Source organism: Rousettus aegyptiacus, unplaced genomic scaffold, assembly GCF_014176215.1.
Source record: "Rousettus aegyptiacus isolate mRouAeg1 unplaced genomic scaffold, mRouAeg1.p scaffold_m13_p_7, whole genome shotgun sequence".
In the NCBI taxonomy this organism is placed as follows: Eukaryota; Metazoa; Chordata; class Mammalia; order Chiroptera; family Pteropodidae; genus Rousettus; species Rousettus aegyptiacus.
The window spans coordinates 87,695,790-87,713,028 of NW_023416310.1; the positions used below are offsets into that span (position 1 = coordinate 87,695,790).

Here is a 17,239-nt window from a genome sequence, read left to right on the forward strand (position 1 = left end):
GCAAGATAAGAAGATGAAATCATGTTCTATGTCATAAGGCGATTGTGAGGATTAACTATATTAATATACATCAAATTCTTAGAACAGTGTTTGGCACATAGTAAGTTCCCACCTAGAGCCCCATGTCTTATGGGCTCCATGGTTTTCCCATTATATTATTTGTTTTTCTGTCCTAGAAAGAGGGACACGTAAGGAAATGTAGACTGAACCTTTCTAGTTACACATTACTCGGACTATCATCCAAATTTGATACTAAGAGGTGTGTCCTTCCTACGTTTAAGCTGGTAGTGGCAAGGGCTTCCGTGCTCTGGGGGAAGACTGGAGCCACCGTCTTGCATGTCTGAAATGCTCCACTGAGCCAGCATGGAAACAGCTCTTCCAAAGTAGCCAAGGTGCACACAGCCGGCAAGAGCAAAGGATGCAAATACCAAGTGCTTGAGATTAAAGGAGGAGCCTCCTCCTTATGATAAAGGGAGCCAGAGTGGTTTGAGATTTTTGTTTGATACCTCTGAACTGCAGAGAGAGGCAGAAAAACTAGAACCATAAATTGCACATGTGGAAAGTTCCTTTTGATGATTTATTCCTTTTGAGAACATTTTATCAAATATTGAACAAATCGAGACCCTCAAAAACATAATTTTTTTTTTTTTTTTGGTAAATCATAATGAGTCAGTGGCAAAGTTAGGACAAGACCCTAGGCTTCTGTTGCACTCACTATTCTAAAACCTGACATAATTAACTCATTTTATCTTTATCTTGTGAAGCAATATTAACATTCCTACCTACGGATGAGGAAATGGAGATACAGAGAGGTAAAGTGACTTGGCCAAGGTCACATGGATAGTAAGTGGCTGAGTCAGAATCAGAACTCTGGGAAATTTCAGGAGGAAAGGAGTTTATTTCTCAGTTTTGCTCAATTATAATACCAGACCTCAGATCTGCAAGGGTTCCCCTGATTTGGGCAGAATGAGCCTCATCTTTAGAATTAGAGAAGTTTAAGTTCAAGTTCTAGCTTTAGCTATAAGACCTTGGAAAAGTTCCTTCGACAACTTGAACCTCTTTTTTCTCGTTCATACAATGGGAACATAATCTCACCTTTCTTGGAAAAACTTTATAGAAACTCTTAGGGGTTGCTAGAGTGGATTATGCTATAACATGGTAGTACAAAGAATAACATAGACTTGGTCTTGCCTGATGGGATGCTTGGACCATTTAAAAACAGAGCATCCTTTGGGATCTGGGATTTAGCTTTTTCACCCACTTACTTCCTCTTTCCTTCCAGAGGCTTTTTGCTGTATTAGCTCTGGGGACCATAGAGAAAACTGTGTGCTGTCACTGTTACAGAGAGTGAGGTGAAGGTGGAGAGAGGGAAGGAAGTCTCTGTGGGAGAGAGGAGGGGATGCTGGAATAGGACCACATGAGTGAGGAGAAATTCTGAGTCCTCGCCCCATTTCTGCCTATTTGTTCCTCTTACACACACACCGTGGAAATTGAGAGGCAGCAGTGGGAGGAAAAGAAGCAACAAAGAACAGAGCAAAGGATTGCTCCAAATCCCAGCCCAGCTCTGTTATTCAATGTCTGAGCGACCTCGAATAGGTTACTGCCTTCCCTTCCCCGGGCCTTGAGTGTCTATATTGTGAAATGGGTGACTGGATGAGGTGAGCTCCTAGGAACTATTGGATTCTTCAAACTAGGGCAAGGTACACTCTTCAGAGGACCACTGGCTACACAGGTGCCCCGTCATGATCCTTCCCAGACACCCCGCAGCCTGCAGAGGCCTCTCGAGCCCTTGACTGCCATGCTCTGGCCATTCAAGTGGCCATTTATGAGGCTCGAATTACTGTTACAGGTTGTGATTTTTTCTGGCATTCATTGTAAAACTTTGTTTACATGTCCTAATATAATTGGAAGACAAGGCCATGTTGCTTCTAGGACAAAAGTCAAGCTGTGTCTTTCTTTGTTCTCACATGAGCCCCGAGTAGTGCCAGGCACGTGGACATGCCTGGTCCACGTTGGATGTTTGTGCATGGGCTGTTAGAATCACATCCTGGAGGAGCCACACCAAAGAGCTAGCAGGATGACTGTTCCCAAGTGCATGCTGCTTTGTGGAAGACCTGTTCTCCACAGTCCCAAGAGAGCAGGTGGAGCCAGGAGTGATGAGAGGGTGATGCAGGGCAGACTGGGACCCGCTGGAGAAAGACTGTAAACTGTCGGAGCCCTTCGAAAGTAGAAAGGGCTGTCTCGGATGAACAGGTTCCACATCACTGGCCATTATTCAAGAGGATCCAGATGGACGGGAAGTGGACTCGAGGCCCTCTTAGGCTCATCTCCAGCTAATCATTTTTGCATTCAAAACTACATTTATAGTCACACTAGTTCTGCTTCTTTTAGTATAGAACCAAGGATTTTGCCTTTGGTGCATGTTATATGGTGGTATGATCGTTATTTCCTGAGAAGTCATTGCACTCATTTCTTCATTCAGTGACTTTTTTTTTTTTAAAAAAAACCTGTTACATGCAAACTCACTTTGCCAGGCACAGGGAATTCACCATTGAACAAGGCAGACACATTCTTTCCTTCAGACACTTATGGACAAATAGGGAAGAAAATATTCTATAATCGTGAATAAGTTGTGGATGAAATTTAGTCTGGGAGGGAGTTAAGGGACCTCAAAGATTGTATCTTGTTCCTAGATATTAAATGAATTCTTTCTCCACCAATAATAATGATGATAATGGCGATGACCATGATTATTATGATAGTAATTATAAACATTTACTGAGTGCTTATTTTGGCCAAATATTACTATATACACTTTATAATGTATTATCTTCCTTACTTCATGCAAGACCCTAGGAGGAGACAGATAGTATCACATCACTCCTTTTTTTTAACAAGTGAAATGAAAGTTTAGAAAGGGTAGGTAACTTGACTAATGTCACACAGATCATAAGTATAAAGCCAGAATTTAAACTCAGGTCTGTCTGACCTGAGAGCCACTCTTCCCAACTAGTGTACCACCTAATCCAAGCTGCAGAAACCAGACATGACTGTGTGTAGTACTGAGAAGGTAGGAAGAGAGATGTAGAAGAAAGTGGGCAAGCTCCGTCTTACAGAAGGTGTAGGCAGATTTCTTACCATAAGGGAGCAAGGAGAATAAAGAACAGTTTCTTCTCGGACTGCTAGAGCAGAAGGGCAGCAGCATGGGGCCTGAGGCTTGGGTGAGTTGCCACATGAACCCAAACCCTCATCTCTGATATTTCATAGGGGTTAATCTCCAACCACAAGGTGGAAATGACTTGTCTCCAATTCCCCCAGTAGGACCAAGCATGACTTGACCCTATCGTCTGTCCCTCAGCTACCTTATACATTAGAAATTCTAATTACAATGAAATGCCATCATTGTATAATAGCACAGTTATCCAACAGGAGTTTGAGAGCCTGAGTTTGAATTCTGGGTCTATAGCCGCAACTGTAGGCAAGATTTAAACACAGCCCCCCCCCCCCCGCCCCCAACTCCTTGCACCTTCCCATAGCTCCCCTGTGCTTAGCAGTCCCGTGGCACAGAAGTAAAAACTTGGTCTTTGGAGTTCTGTAGTCTGGGGTGGAAGGGAGTCCAGCTCCATCACTTTATAAATTTATGACTTTGGAAAACTTACTAATTTTTCTGAACTTTATTCACCTAAAAAAGTAGGGATGATATTATCAACCTCAAGGATTATCGTGAAGGTTTAACAGATACACATTTAAGTATTTATCATAGTGTCTGGAATGTAGCAATTATGCAATAAATTGTTGCAGTTATTGACATTGTTATTATTGTTTTGTTATTTATTAGGGGTTTAAAAATTCTATTTCTGTAGCTCAAGTGGTTTCATGTTCTGTTAGCCTGGTCATCTTATTCTTTGCCCACATTGCTCAGTTTTTGTCAGATTCCTGACAGCCAAACTCCATTGGCTAGATCTCTGCTTTCCTCCTCTGCAGCTCAGTCACACAGCGTCTCTGAGCCTTAGTTCTCACATCTGTAAAACGGGTATGATAGTGTCTACTTTGTCTACTTCCTAGGAATATTGCAATGTTCAAAACCCAGTGGTGTGATTAACGTGAATATGCCACATAAGCTATATAACACGGTGTGAAAGTGGGAGGAATCGCTGCTATTATTGTTATTAACTCCTACGAGGTGTGATATGGTCCACTTTGAAAGACAGCTAACACCTTCACTGTTTCTCGAACAGGGAACTAGTGGACCGCTTATAAATTCTCAAAGCTCTGCTAGTTCTCAACAAGAATTTTTAAATGTGCTTTTTTTTTTTTTTCTTTTTTTTTTTTTTTTAATTTCAGTGACTCTCTAATCATCAACATCAGTAATCTGGTCATTTGTCCCTTGATGTGAGTAGTCATGATTGCAGTTCCAGTGACACTAAAGTCTTTAACTGTTAGCTCAGTGTTCCCCAAACTGGCTCTGCAGATTCACGGTTGGGGCCCACAGGCCCTCTCTTTTGAGAAACACTAGTTTGGTATAAGGGTTGCTGCTGATGCATCAGGAATATAAGAAGTATAGCTCTGGAGGTCTCTGGCTGGTAGATGTCCGCTTTGACTATAATCTCAGAGTAGGGAGTCAACGTACAGTCTGTGCTGGGGTTTGAAGGAGGACTGATGGCCAGACCAGATAGCATGATCCTCCACGGGGCTCTAGGACCCAGAGGCTTGTTTAAGAAATAATGGCATAGCTTTCCAAGTTCTGCATGGTTCAAGTTCACTTTATGGACCTACCCATGCTATGGAAATATAAATACACATCTATCCTATCATATATAAAATATGAATACACATAGAAACATACACATGTATGTGCATATATACATACTCACAAGTTATGATGTATAGATAGATAGATTCAGTATATGAAGTAAGAATTCCCCACCCATGTAGGACACTTCCAAGTTTTCAAAGCATGGTGGCATTCAACAACACAGTTAGTTGTCCCAATGACACTATGAGCTTGTGGAGCAGGAACTATTATTCCCAACTGATAGATGAGGAAACAAAGAACTGGAGAGTCACCCAACATTGCCAAGCTGGCTAACGGTGGTGTGTGGACAAATGGCAGCAGGCTTTTTGTTTGTTTTCTACTCCCTGTCCATGCAACTCTCCTCTCTGACCACCCCGCTCCTGGGCCCATCTCCTTCTCTTCCCGCTTCCCTCTGACAGAGCCTCAGGGCTGCTTATTTGAGTTCCTCCACAGTGATCAGTGAGAAGAATGCTGTTGGCTACTTTGAAGCAAGCGCATTCTGACAGGAACGGCAAGCACTGCCAAACAAAAGTGAAGCTCCTTCTTTTGTTAAACCTTTCAAAAGCTTCTTTGGTTTCTAACTCTATAATTACACCCTAATCACAAATGCTTTGAAGGAGGAGGTCAGTTCCATGCAGCAGCAGGCTAATTATGTGGCGGAATTTCTAAAAATTATCAGGTTATGAATTGCACAATTCCTCTGAAGGGGGAAGAAAAACATATACTACATGCTCGACTATGTTTCAAACTGAATTAATTAGTAATTTGAAGCCTAATTATCAACTAATCTATTGGAACATGCAAGTCTCTTGTATTTAGATGGTATATGCAATTTGCATCCTATTAGCTGGCAGTTGTAAGAATTTGAGAGCTCATTAGGTCAGAAGAAGAATACAGATCAGGAGGATCCAGAAACCCAAGGCACTGACTTGGTGATGTTGTGACCGAGGGGTCACTTGGCAACGGATGGAGGCTGGCGATGTAATTACCTGGGACCTTTAGGTGGTTCTGAGGCCACCGTTGTGTAATTTCTGTCTTACCCTAGAGAGGTGATTATGTATGCCACGACCCTTGTTCTCTGGCCTCTCACGCAGCAAGGGGCCCGCACTGTCTGCACTGAGATGTTCTGGAAGAAGCGCTGAATGCTGCCTGCTCACTGTGGTGCTAGGCCTAGCGCTATCATGGGCTTGCTCTGTGACCCAAGCCAAGTCACACCACGTTGCTGGTTCTATTTTCCTACAAGCAGATGAGACTAAGATGGAGTCGACTTCCCAAGACCCTTCTAGCACTAAGGATCGGGGTGGGCTTTGAGAGATGTCAAGGGTTTTCTTCATTACAATGTCAAAAATTCCAGCCTTGTAATTGTTTTTTTAGGGGTAGACTCTTGGTTTCCTAAAAGCCTCTGAACAGCCATCCCCCCACCCCATTTAAAGTGCAAATACCTCTGAGAATAATAAATATTTAGTCATTAATAGCCAGGTCTAAATTAACCTATCTCAGTAAGCCCTTTTGATTTCCAGTCTCGAGCCTGAAGTATGGGGACAGCTAAGGCAAGGATCAATCGAAAGGGAAAGAAGGTTTAGGCAAGGATCTGTCTAAAGATAGAGAACAGGGCAGAAAGAAACACAGAACTTAAGGTTTAGTAAGGAGGTTTTGGTTCTATTTTTAGATCCTGTTATTTTGACTTTTCCATATTACATACACCCTGAACCTATGCCTTTGTTATACTAATGACTTTGATTCCAAAAATAAGTTGAAAACCTCAATATTTTGTTCAATTAATAATTAATATTACTCATAGAAGTAATCAACACAAAATGACATGGCTAAAGCTGTATGTGACATAATTTGTCATAGATAAAAAGCTGAAAGTCACATCTTAATGGAAACACAGAAATTTGTAAGGACAAACCAGGATAAAAAGCAAACTTTGTAGAAAAAGTTACCATTAAGTGAATCTGAAAATTGTTCAAACTTTGACATGACAAAACTTGTTATTTATAAAATATTTTAATCAATATAAAACTCTGGTATTAATTCAATGAGAGATACAGGGGCTTTGGAAAACAATTTTGGAATTCCTCAACATGATAAGCATAGAGTTACCGTATAATCCAGCAATTCCACTCCTAGGTATATACTCAAGAGAAAAACTTGTACACAAACATTTATGGCAGTGTTATTCATAATAGTCCAAAAGTGAAAACAACTCAAATGTCTATCAACCAATGAATGGATAAATAAAATCTGATATATCCATGTAATGGACTATTAGTTTGGCAGTAAAAGGAATGGAATACTGGTACATGTTACAGCATGGATGAACCTTAACAATCTTATGCTAAATGAAAGAAACCAGTCACAAAGGACAACATATTGTATGGTTCCATTTGCATGCAATGTCCAGAATAGGTAAGTGATAGAGATAGAAAGCAGATTAGTAGTGCGTGGGGCTTGGAGGGTCTGGAGCACAGTGGGAGTGACAGCTAATGGGTATGTATTAGGTTTCTTTTTTGGATTGTGTTGATGGTTTCACAATTCTGTGGCCAAATGCACGGCATATAAATTACACAGCAATAAAACTCTTTAAGATATGGGACCAAATATGGAAAAGGTAAACTTGGTACTGCCAGGACTCAGTATTGTAGCTCTGAATCGCTCCTTACACCCATGCAATTCCCACCAGCCAGTGACCGCAGAAGAAAGCTAGGGCCCCAAACATAGAAAGACCCATAAACTGAGAGCCTGCAGTGTGCTCTACTCACCAGATTTGCAAGAATGTAGTGGTAGCCGATGCCGTTCTTCTCCAGCTTTATAATCTGCAAAACACATGGGAGGGGATTCCTTAATCACATAAGCAGTTAGAGCCACAACAGCAATAATGATAGGAACTAACACTGATGGAGTACTTACAATGCGCCTTGCCCTGTCCTAAGTACTCCAACTACAATATCACAATCATCCAACCATGGTGGCATTGTTGAGTTCCTCATTTTACACATGAGAAATGGAGGCATGAGAGGTTGAATAGGCTCCCTAAGGTTACGCAGCCATTAAGTGGCAGATGCAGGTTTTGAAATCAGTTCTGTCTGATTCTAGGGGTAGGGTAGTGTTATCATAATGCCAAGTACATGGCTGAAGTGTTCACTTCTCTCCCCTCATAAAGTCTTCCCTAATGTGTGGAAATTCTTCCCTGGTGGGAATCTCATTCTGTGTTGAATTCCTTGCCACTGTCATGGCAGTATCTTCTGCTTGGAGGGACAGATGAGTGGAAGAGTGGATGGGTAGTCAGCTGGGTAAATGGAGGATTCTACCTGAGTTCTTGATCTTTAACTCCTTGCATAAACCATATTCAGATGTAGTTATTTCCCTGAATTTTGTGCTTTCTTCCTTAAACCAGTTGGATACTCAGTCATTAATGGGCCGCTCAACCCAGATTGAAGAGAATGTCAGAATCACCTGGTCCAACCCCTCACTGCACAGATGTGAAGACCAGGACCCACGAAGGAAAGTGATTTTCCCAGATTCCTCATCAGTCTCTTCGCAATGTCAAGACTGTGTCAGAGTCTTGTGAGCCTTTCTATATGATTGGCCTGATGACAGTTAATCATTAAAAACCAGGGTCTCCAAACATCCCTCCATCCAGAATGTGTAGACTATCCCTAATTATTGTGGGCAGGAAAAACCTGGAACTACCCACAGGTTTGCTTGGGTAGCCAGACAAGTCACTCAAGGAACAGCTAAGACCTTAGGCCTTGTTTTAGCCCCAGCTCTGCCTGCAAGTTAACTTCATCTTTGTCTGTATTATTATTTTTTTAATCATCAAATTGGGGTTAGTACATCCCAATTAGTGCCTCTTCCCCTGCACTGTTGCAATGAGGCATAAAACATATGAGAGGTACTTGGGCTTCTCCTCTAACTGAATAAATTTTCAAGGTTATTAAAATCCACATTCAGACATCTACTTAATTGGATGTATGTGCACAGCGACTCACATATTTTTTTTTATGTAGGGAATAATTAAATGCAAGTGCACACAATGAATGCCCCCAAACGGTAGTTAGATTGTGAAATTCCAGACTATGGAGCTCAAATGCTATTGGGATGATAGTTTTATTAATAATTCTTCATTACTTTTTCATCTTCTTGTCAGAAGGTTTGCTGCCCTTTCAACAATGAGATACGTTTATCAAAAGCCTATTCAGATTCTAATAAACACAAAACAGTGAATAAAAGATATTTCAAAACCCACCACATTCAGGCAGTGAATAACTGTAGTCTCTGCAAAATGAAATTACAGGTTGAAACATAGGAAACTGATGATAATTGATTATTTGTGACCAATGAAAGTTAGCAAATTCATACGGTTTAACCTAATACCAGCCTTCCCACCTTTTTACTCACTTTCCTACTCAATGGCGTATCCTCCCTTCTCTCCTGCCTACCTTTCACAAACATTTATAAAGTGCTTACTATGTACAAGCACTGTGCTGGGGATTTAGTGGAAAGTGAAACAAGTATGGTACTTGTCCTCCTGGAGGTCACAGTTTACTATGAAGAGACCCAGACTAAACAGATAAAGAGAGAAATACACATAGGGTTACAGAATGAGAGAGTCATTATACAGGCAATGCACAATTTTGCTTGGGGCACATTGCCTCACTGACCCCATTCCTTCAAAGCTCATTTCTGCTGGATGGCCCTAATTCACATCTTTGTGTCAGGAATGCAGTTTTTCTTCTCTCTGATTATTCATAAGCTTTATGGCTGAGCTCTAATCCCAACTACTCTGTAAAGCCTTATATGATTAATTAGTCAAATTGATAAATATTTATTGAACATGGGTATATCAAGCACTATGCTATGAATGAGTGAGGCAAGGTCCCTATGTTCTCACTGAGCTGAGTTGACATTTTAGTAGGGAGCCAGATGGTAAACATATAAATAGGTAAATGAACAAAAGATTTTATCAGGTGAGAAGTGCTCTGAAGACAATAAAACAGGGTAATGTGATGGATGGCTTGGTCCAGATCTTTTTCATCTCTAAGTCATTCTGAACTTAATGAGTGTACTGCATAATTTGGTGTCTTATATATTGATAAAGCATTCTATTCTAATAACCCTGTTCCCTGATCATAAACCTTCACTCCCTTTACACTGTTTATACAATAAACCCTAAACTCTTTAGAATGGTTTCCAAGGACAGTCACAATCATGTGTTCCTCTTCCTGTCATTGTCTCCCAGTTAAGACACTCAGCATCCTCCACTGGGATGCTAAGCCATCTGTAAATCTCTGCCCTAACATGCTCTCTGGGCTTTCCTATATGTTCTTTTCTCTTGCTTAAAATATCCTATTCAATCAATGGATATTGTAGATATCCAGATCCTTCTCACATTCGGGTGGTTTCTTAGCATCTTCATTGATTCCCTGTTCTTTCCATTCACTCAGAAATCATTTATGGAATGCCTACTAGTGCTTCACATTGTTCAAAGTACAATGTGGATACAGCAGGGAAGAAAAAAAACCCTAAATTCCAGCTCTCTTGGAGCTTATATTCTAGTCTGGGGGCTGGAGACAGAGACAGGCAATTGACTCTTGATTTGGAATGTGAATCACTGCTTCTCTCCTTAGGTAGAGCACTGTATGAGACTGAAAAGATCCCAACTGCCGAGTGTTAGAGAGTTTAGAATGATGCCAAGATGTTAAACTGCAAGTTGGTAGATGTGAATTCTGGACTCGTCATTGTCACTAACTAGTTGTCTGAACCCACGGCCAACAATTCACCTGGTCTGACCATCATTTATCCTGCCTGGAAAATATGAGTGCAGATGGCAAATCAAATTGTCTGTAGGATCCTTTCAACTCTTTGTCTTATATTCCAGAATAGAAGAATCCAGTAATTTAAAAAGTTAATATGCTACAATTTAAAATAACCCACACAGTCAGTTTCTTATGAAATACAAGTTTGTCCTTTAGCAAGCCTGAAAAATTGCAGTTTTAAGAGGCTGGGCCCTGTAGCAAGACCAAGCTGCATTTGACTTCCTGTTTTTCTTATATGCTTGTCGTGAGTCTTTGGGCAAGTATAACCCCTTGTTTCTTCACTTACAAAATAAGGGAATTGATAGGAGCTGTTTCATAGAGTTGGTATGAGGATGAAGTAGGATTATGCATGGAAAGGGCTTGGCATAGCATCTGGTATATGGCAAGCACTCAGAAAATAGTAGTTATGGCCTGATAGCTCTACTAAAGAACAATATAGGACAAGTCATCAGTCTATTAAGAATCCCTAATTATTATTCAGCACTTTCTCCACCTCCATCTCATCTAACGTTCTATTAGCTTTTTAGAACAGGGGCCTTTATTACTATTTTGCAGATGAGGACACTGGAGGGAGTTATTCCAGAAGCCAGTACTAGTTGGCACTGTGAATAGCAAAAATAGGCTAATGCTTTCTGTTGGGTAAGCTCTGTTCTAACTATTTTACATGTATAGATTCTTTTAATGCTCACAGGAGCCCCTTGAAGGAAGCTGCTACTACTACTACTACTACTAATACTACTACTACCCATTTTAGAGATCAGGAACCTGAGATATACAAAGATTAAAACCTCAGCCCAACGATGCAGAGCTAGTAAATCCTAGAGCTGGGGTTTGAATCCCAGCCTCTCTGACTTCTGGGTCTCTGCTCTTAACTATCACCCTGTACTGCCTCACTTAAGAATTCAGATCCCCTAACTCCAGTCCAGAGAACTCCCTTCTCAATGGAAACTGTTTTTGCTGCTTTATCTTTCTGAGAGGGGAGGCCAGATTCACACATTGCAAAGTGGAACACAGAGTTAATGCCTTAGAGAATCCCTGACTTTCAAAATCTCTCCTGTTCTTCTGCCGAGACCACTAAGTGATTGCTGAGCTGGGTGTTAAGATCCCCTGCGGAGGCCACAGGGGTCTGAAGGGCCATTAACAAGCTTTGTCATATTGTCAAGTACCTACAACTACCATCTTTAGTTAGATAACACTGTTCGAAAATGGTTGCAAAAATCTACTTCCTTGCTAGCTCATCCACATACACACATGCAATTTAAAAAGATGAGTGATCCACAGAAAGGCCTGCTAATTCTGTGGTGAGGACACACTTTAGTTCTGAGAAGTGGAGGAGCCACGGCTTAGCAAGGCTTGGCTACAAACTGTTGAGGTTATAGTACCCTTTCATACAATGTACAGTAAATTGATTTCTCAGACACATGAATGTTTCAAGGTAACAGTAGAAAGGGAGGGTCCTGCCGCCTCCTAAGACTCTTAAAAACAGGTCAGTGGGCCAAATGAAAGAGATGCCAAATGCTAGAGCAGTGAGTTACAGAATCCAGACCTGAATGTGGGAATCTGGCTCTACAGGCCATGTTCCTAATGGAGTAGTGCTCCCCAAATTCTAGGATACAGTGTAATTTGCTTTTTAACAATAAAGAGAAACACTGGAAGCAAGTCTTTTGTCAACTGATCTGGGAACAATTTGGAGCCCTATGTCAAGGCTCCCATTGTTGGTGCTATTTCATAAAATTTCAGAGTTAAATTTTATGAATCGCGGAATGTGAGAAGGAAGGCATCTGGCCTCATACAGTCAAGAAGTCTCATTGTAACAGCCAGGGCAAATGGTCACCCAAATCCCTCTTGAACTATGTCCCACAGCCACCAGAGGCTTTGCGGAGCTCACTACCTGGCCCAAGATAGCATTGAGGCGTTCTGATTCACAGTCCACCACCACTAGCCGCTCCTTTTTCTTCTCCAGGTCCTGAAAGAGCATCCGGTATCCCTCCTCTGTGGTTGTCAAAATGTTGACCGCTGTCACCTGCCAGTTCTTCTCAGCAGCTGTGTCCAGGACTTTCTGCAGGACGGACAAACCTGGAAGTCGGGTGAGTAGGACAAAGAATTGGCGATCAGGATACAAAGGCATTTACTAACTGCTTACTAAATGTGCCAATGTGATATCTAAACTGTCAATCAAATTCATGAATGGTCAATACATCTTAGCACCTAATACTTTTGCTTCTCACACAGTACGTATTCAATCAATGTGTACTGAATTCAACTACTGTCTTCTACTTTGTAGCTAAATGATAAAGGAGCCCATTACTCAATGCTGCTTTGTTTCATCTTTGAGACATAGATGGTGTATTAGTTTCCTACTGCTGTTGTAAGAAATTACTACAAATTTAGTGGCTTAAAACAACACACATTTATCATCTTACACTTCTTGAGGTCAGATGTTTGAAATGAATCATCCTGGGCTAAAATCAAGGTGTCAGCAGAGATGTGTTGCTTTCTGGAGGTTCTAGGGGAGAAAGTTTTCATGCCTTTCCAGCACCTCGAGGATGTGGGCATTTCTTGGTTTATGTCACCTTGCGTCTTCAAAATCAGCAGTAACTGGTCCAGTCTTTTTCGCATCACACTCTGACACCGACTCTTCTGCCTTCAACTTCTATATTTAAGGACTCATGTGATTACATTGGGTCCAGATAAATAATCCAGGATAATCTCTCTATTTTAAAGTCAGTTGATTAACAAACTCAATTCCATTTATAACCTTAATCCCTCTTGCCATTTAATATAATATGTTCACGGTTTCAAAAATTAGGACATGGGTATCTTTGGGAGAGAGGTGGGGCCTGCCTCAGATGGCTATTTTGCTCTTGCATTATTAATCAACTTTTTGTACATACATGGTTTCTGTCTCCCAGGAATACAGCTGATCTCTCCATCAGTAACCACCAGGGTGCCTAGCCTCAGGAATCATCTATAGATTATTTTGTTATGGTTTCCTGTCTTTGTTGCTTTTTCAGTACAAGTTGTTTCAGTATAGCACTAAAAGTTTACTGTGTTGTCTAGCACTATTCTACTAGCTTTTCTGTCTCCAGTTTACTTAATCCTGTGAGGTAGTTACCATTATTATCCATATTTCACAAATGTAGAATTTGAAGCTCAGAGAGATTTAGTCATTGGCCCAAGGTCACACAACTAGTAAATGGCAGAGCTCGGGGCTCAGAGTTCTGAGGTAGGCGAATGAAGCCTTTTTAAGAGAGTGGGTGATTTTGCTGACCCCATAGATGATCCACTGTAATTGAAGTTACATTTTTCTTGCTTTGCCACTTCTAGGATTCAACTTTCATTATGTCACAAAGCTGTACTGAAATAGCCCTTGTGCAGGTGATCCTCACAATGGCTGCTGTCTGAGAAGGAAAATCATCAAACTAAGGAGAGGAAAGAGAAAAATCTAAAAAAATAGAGTGCTTCTGGTCTCTCCTGTTGGCTCCTTCTCATCTGAATAATGCCTGCCTAACTCTTCCTTTAAAACCATTTCACAAGCTACTCTCCTACTCAAAGTCTTCAAAGCCTTCCTACAGGCAACCCTTTAAAAAAAAAAACCTCCCTTTTGCTTATGGAAAAACTCCTCCACCTCAGTTTTCAGACCTTACATGGTCCATTTATCTATCTATCTATCTATCTATCTATCTATCTATCTATCTATACAAATAATGGCTAAGTTCTTATAGGACTATTTAGCATACACAAGGAAGGTAGGGCAGTATAATACAACTACCACAGGAGTTAGAGAAAAGAGCAGAGTTCCCAATTAGAAATCAGGGACTAGAGAAAGTAGTGTCTGAGCAGGCTGTAAAAGAGAGGAAGGATTTGTAGATGTAGATCTACGAAGGGAAATGCATTCCAGAAAACAGGAACGGCATGAGTAAAGATGCAAAAAAGAAAAAAGTATAGAAAATACTTGGAAAATGTGATATAAAATCAAAAATTTACATGGAGGCAGCATTAGAAAGGCCTGGGAGGGGTGATAATATGGTGGTGATGATGACGATAGCAGCTGACACATAAAGAGGACTTTGAGCACTTATTATGTTTCAGGCACTGACCAGCACTTTCTAGTCATGATCTCATTCAATCCCCACAGCAACTTTATGAGATAGAGATTAGTTTTATCTTCATTATAGAGAGGAGGAAATGAAAGTATAGAGAATTCGATGCCCATTACGTACATGTTCAAACTGAGGCAGAGAGAGATTGCTCCAAATCAAACAGCTGGAGAGGAGAGAATACAGAATTCAATCCAGCCTGTTTGACTCCAGAGATTACGCTCTTAACAACCATACTGTGAGCCATGAGCCATTCACCCGAGGTCCTCGGGCTTTGAGTCTGGACTCAGGAACCATGGAAGCTTGGTGAGCTGTAGAGTGACATGGTGGGTTAAGAGGATTAGTCTCTTAAAGGATGTGTTTGCACACTCTGAGTTAGAGATTAGCCACAGAAAAATCAGTCCATAGACATAAAGCATTTCTGGATTATTTCCCCAAGCTTTTCAAGAAGGCAAGGAGGCATCGTTTTTTTTCCTCCTGGTATTTTTCTCTCCGTTTTTCAATAGTCTCCCTTCCCTACTCCCTGGCTTACCCCGGTCAGCATCGTAAATGTAGACGAATTTCTGCCACTTGTAATGGTCGATGATACTAATGAGGGCATCCTGCAACTCGGGGCGCAGCTGAAGGACAAACTGGTTGGATGTGTCAACGGGAAAGCTCGGCGTAATGAAGCAGACATGGAGGGCCCCGCAGAAGGAGGTCAACATGTTCACGGTCCTCCGTTCATAAAACCCAAAGATGGCATAGACTCCTTTGGAGAACTGGGAACAGACTGGAAGAGGAGAAGAGAAGGGTTAATGGATAGAAGTTCCTGCAAACAAGCTGTCACATGTCACCAAAACTAATTCATCCATTATTCAGCCTACCCATCCAACCAACAAATCTACCCATCCATCTGTTTAAACCACCGACTTATCCAACTGTCCATCCATTCTGACTATCTGTGCATCCCACTCATCCATTCATCTGTCCAACCCACTCATTTATCTATCTGATCCAATGTTTATTAGGTGCCAATTTTGTGCCAGATGTTGTCATGTTATTTAGTTATAAATGTATACCAAGTATTTTTAGATGTTTTCTCACTTTATCTCTATAACAACCTTGTTGTGGTAGGAAAGTGATGACTGGGTCATCTTTTAAAGGAAAAAAATCAAGGCTCAGAAACTTAACAAACATGTCCAGTGTAGCACAGCTAGGACATATCTGAACTGGGCAGATACCTTGACCCCAATCTAATAATCTTTCTATGACACTACCTATCACTTTAAGGCAAAGCATAAAAAAGATGCTACAAAAAGAAAGATGTCCACCAGCTAGCTGCTGATTCGTGTTTATGAAAACAACCCTATCTTTAGGTTTTGCTGTACATTTTTTTATTTTTTGCTGATATTCATTTTGTGTGTATACATCCCATTAGATGAATTTTCAAGCCCCATAGTGTAACAGCCATAGCAATAACTTAGGTGTATGAACATTCTCACATGTATGAACTATTTTTTAAGATCCCATGTAGTTACCTATCCTGGTTTGTGGTTGTCATACTACTAGTTAGAGTATAATGCTAAAAAGACCAAGATCGTGGGGCCAAACTCCACATCGGTCAACTGTTAAACTTGATTTTTTTTTGAAATAGAAGTTGAATTTATTAAAATAAACATAATCTTTATGTTTAATAAGCTTGCTAGAAAATAAGAAAAACTCCAAGTGTGAAGTAAACATTATACATTAAAAGACTGTGGAGCTAAATCTAGAGTTGAGAGCCATGAGGAATAAGCAAACATGGAAGGCAGGGTTGACCAGTAGACAAATGCTGATCTCAGTCCTGAAATCGAGAAATTTATCCTTAGGTTGTTTGATAAAGCTGAAGAACTGATTCACTACCTATGAAGGTGCTGAGTCCATGAACTGTCCACTGTATGAGACCAGAAGTTAGGCTCTTCCCAGGGAACTAATAGTACAAATTCATTTTTTTAACCAAATATATAAGGCTGTTCTGATTTTTTAATTTCTTCTTTTTTAAAAAATTAAATATAGTAGGGTAACATTGGTTAATAATATTACATACATTTCAGGTGTACAACATTCTAATTTGACATCTGTATACCCTATCATGTTCTCACCACTCAAAGTCTAGTTTCCTTCCATTACTATCTATTTGACCCTCTTTCCCCTCTGCTAACCACCATTCTATTGCTAAAGTTTATTTTAATATATGATACAGGATGAGGTTTCACAGCCTTTGCCCTAATCCGGTGACCAGACCCACTGCCATCCCAATAACATGAAAATTACCCTCCCAGTGTGGATGGTGAGGCAGATAAGTCATCCTCATCTCATTAATGGTATTTTAGAATAATTTTTTATCATTTCACATATATTAAGTTATTTAGTTCTCATCACAAACCTGTGACTTAAGTATTATTGTTTGTTTGTTTTTTTTAAGATGAAAAGTTAACGTTCTTAAATCATCTTTTCTTTACCACATCACCTGCTTCCATGCTCCCACTTTCCTTGTATAT

The 17,239-nt window shown here is 40.6% G+C and overlaps 1 protein-coding gene across 3 annotated transcripts in view; it reads right to left on the reverse strand.

The window, feature by feature from the left end:
• Window positions 1–17,239, reverse strand: part of GRIA1 (glutamate ionotropic receptor AMPA type subunit 1) — a 278,498-nt gene that overhangs the window by 114,804 nt on the left and 146,455 nt on the right. For all 3 annotated transcript variants that reach the window (XM_016167002.2, XM_016167003.2, XM_036224243.1), the window contains exons 3-5: window positions 15,250–15,489; window positions 12,509–12,693; window positions 7,561–7,614 (exon numbers count right to left, since the gene is read on the reverse strand). In XM_016167002.2, the coding sequence (XP_016022488.1) occupies window positions 7,561–7,614; window positions 12,509–12,693; window positions 15,250–15,489 (479 nt within the window). The remainder of the gene's footprint in view (window positions 1–7,560; window positions 7,615–12,508; window positions 12,694–15,249; window positions 15,490–17,239) is intronic.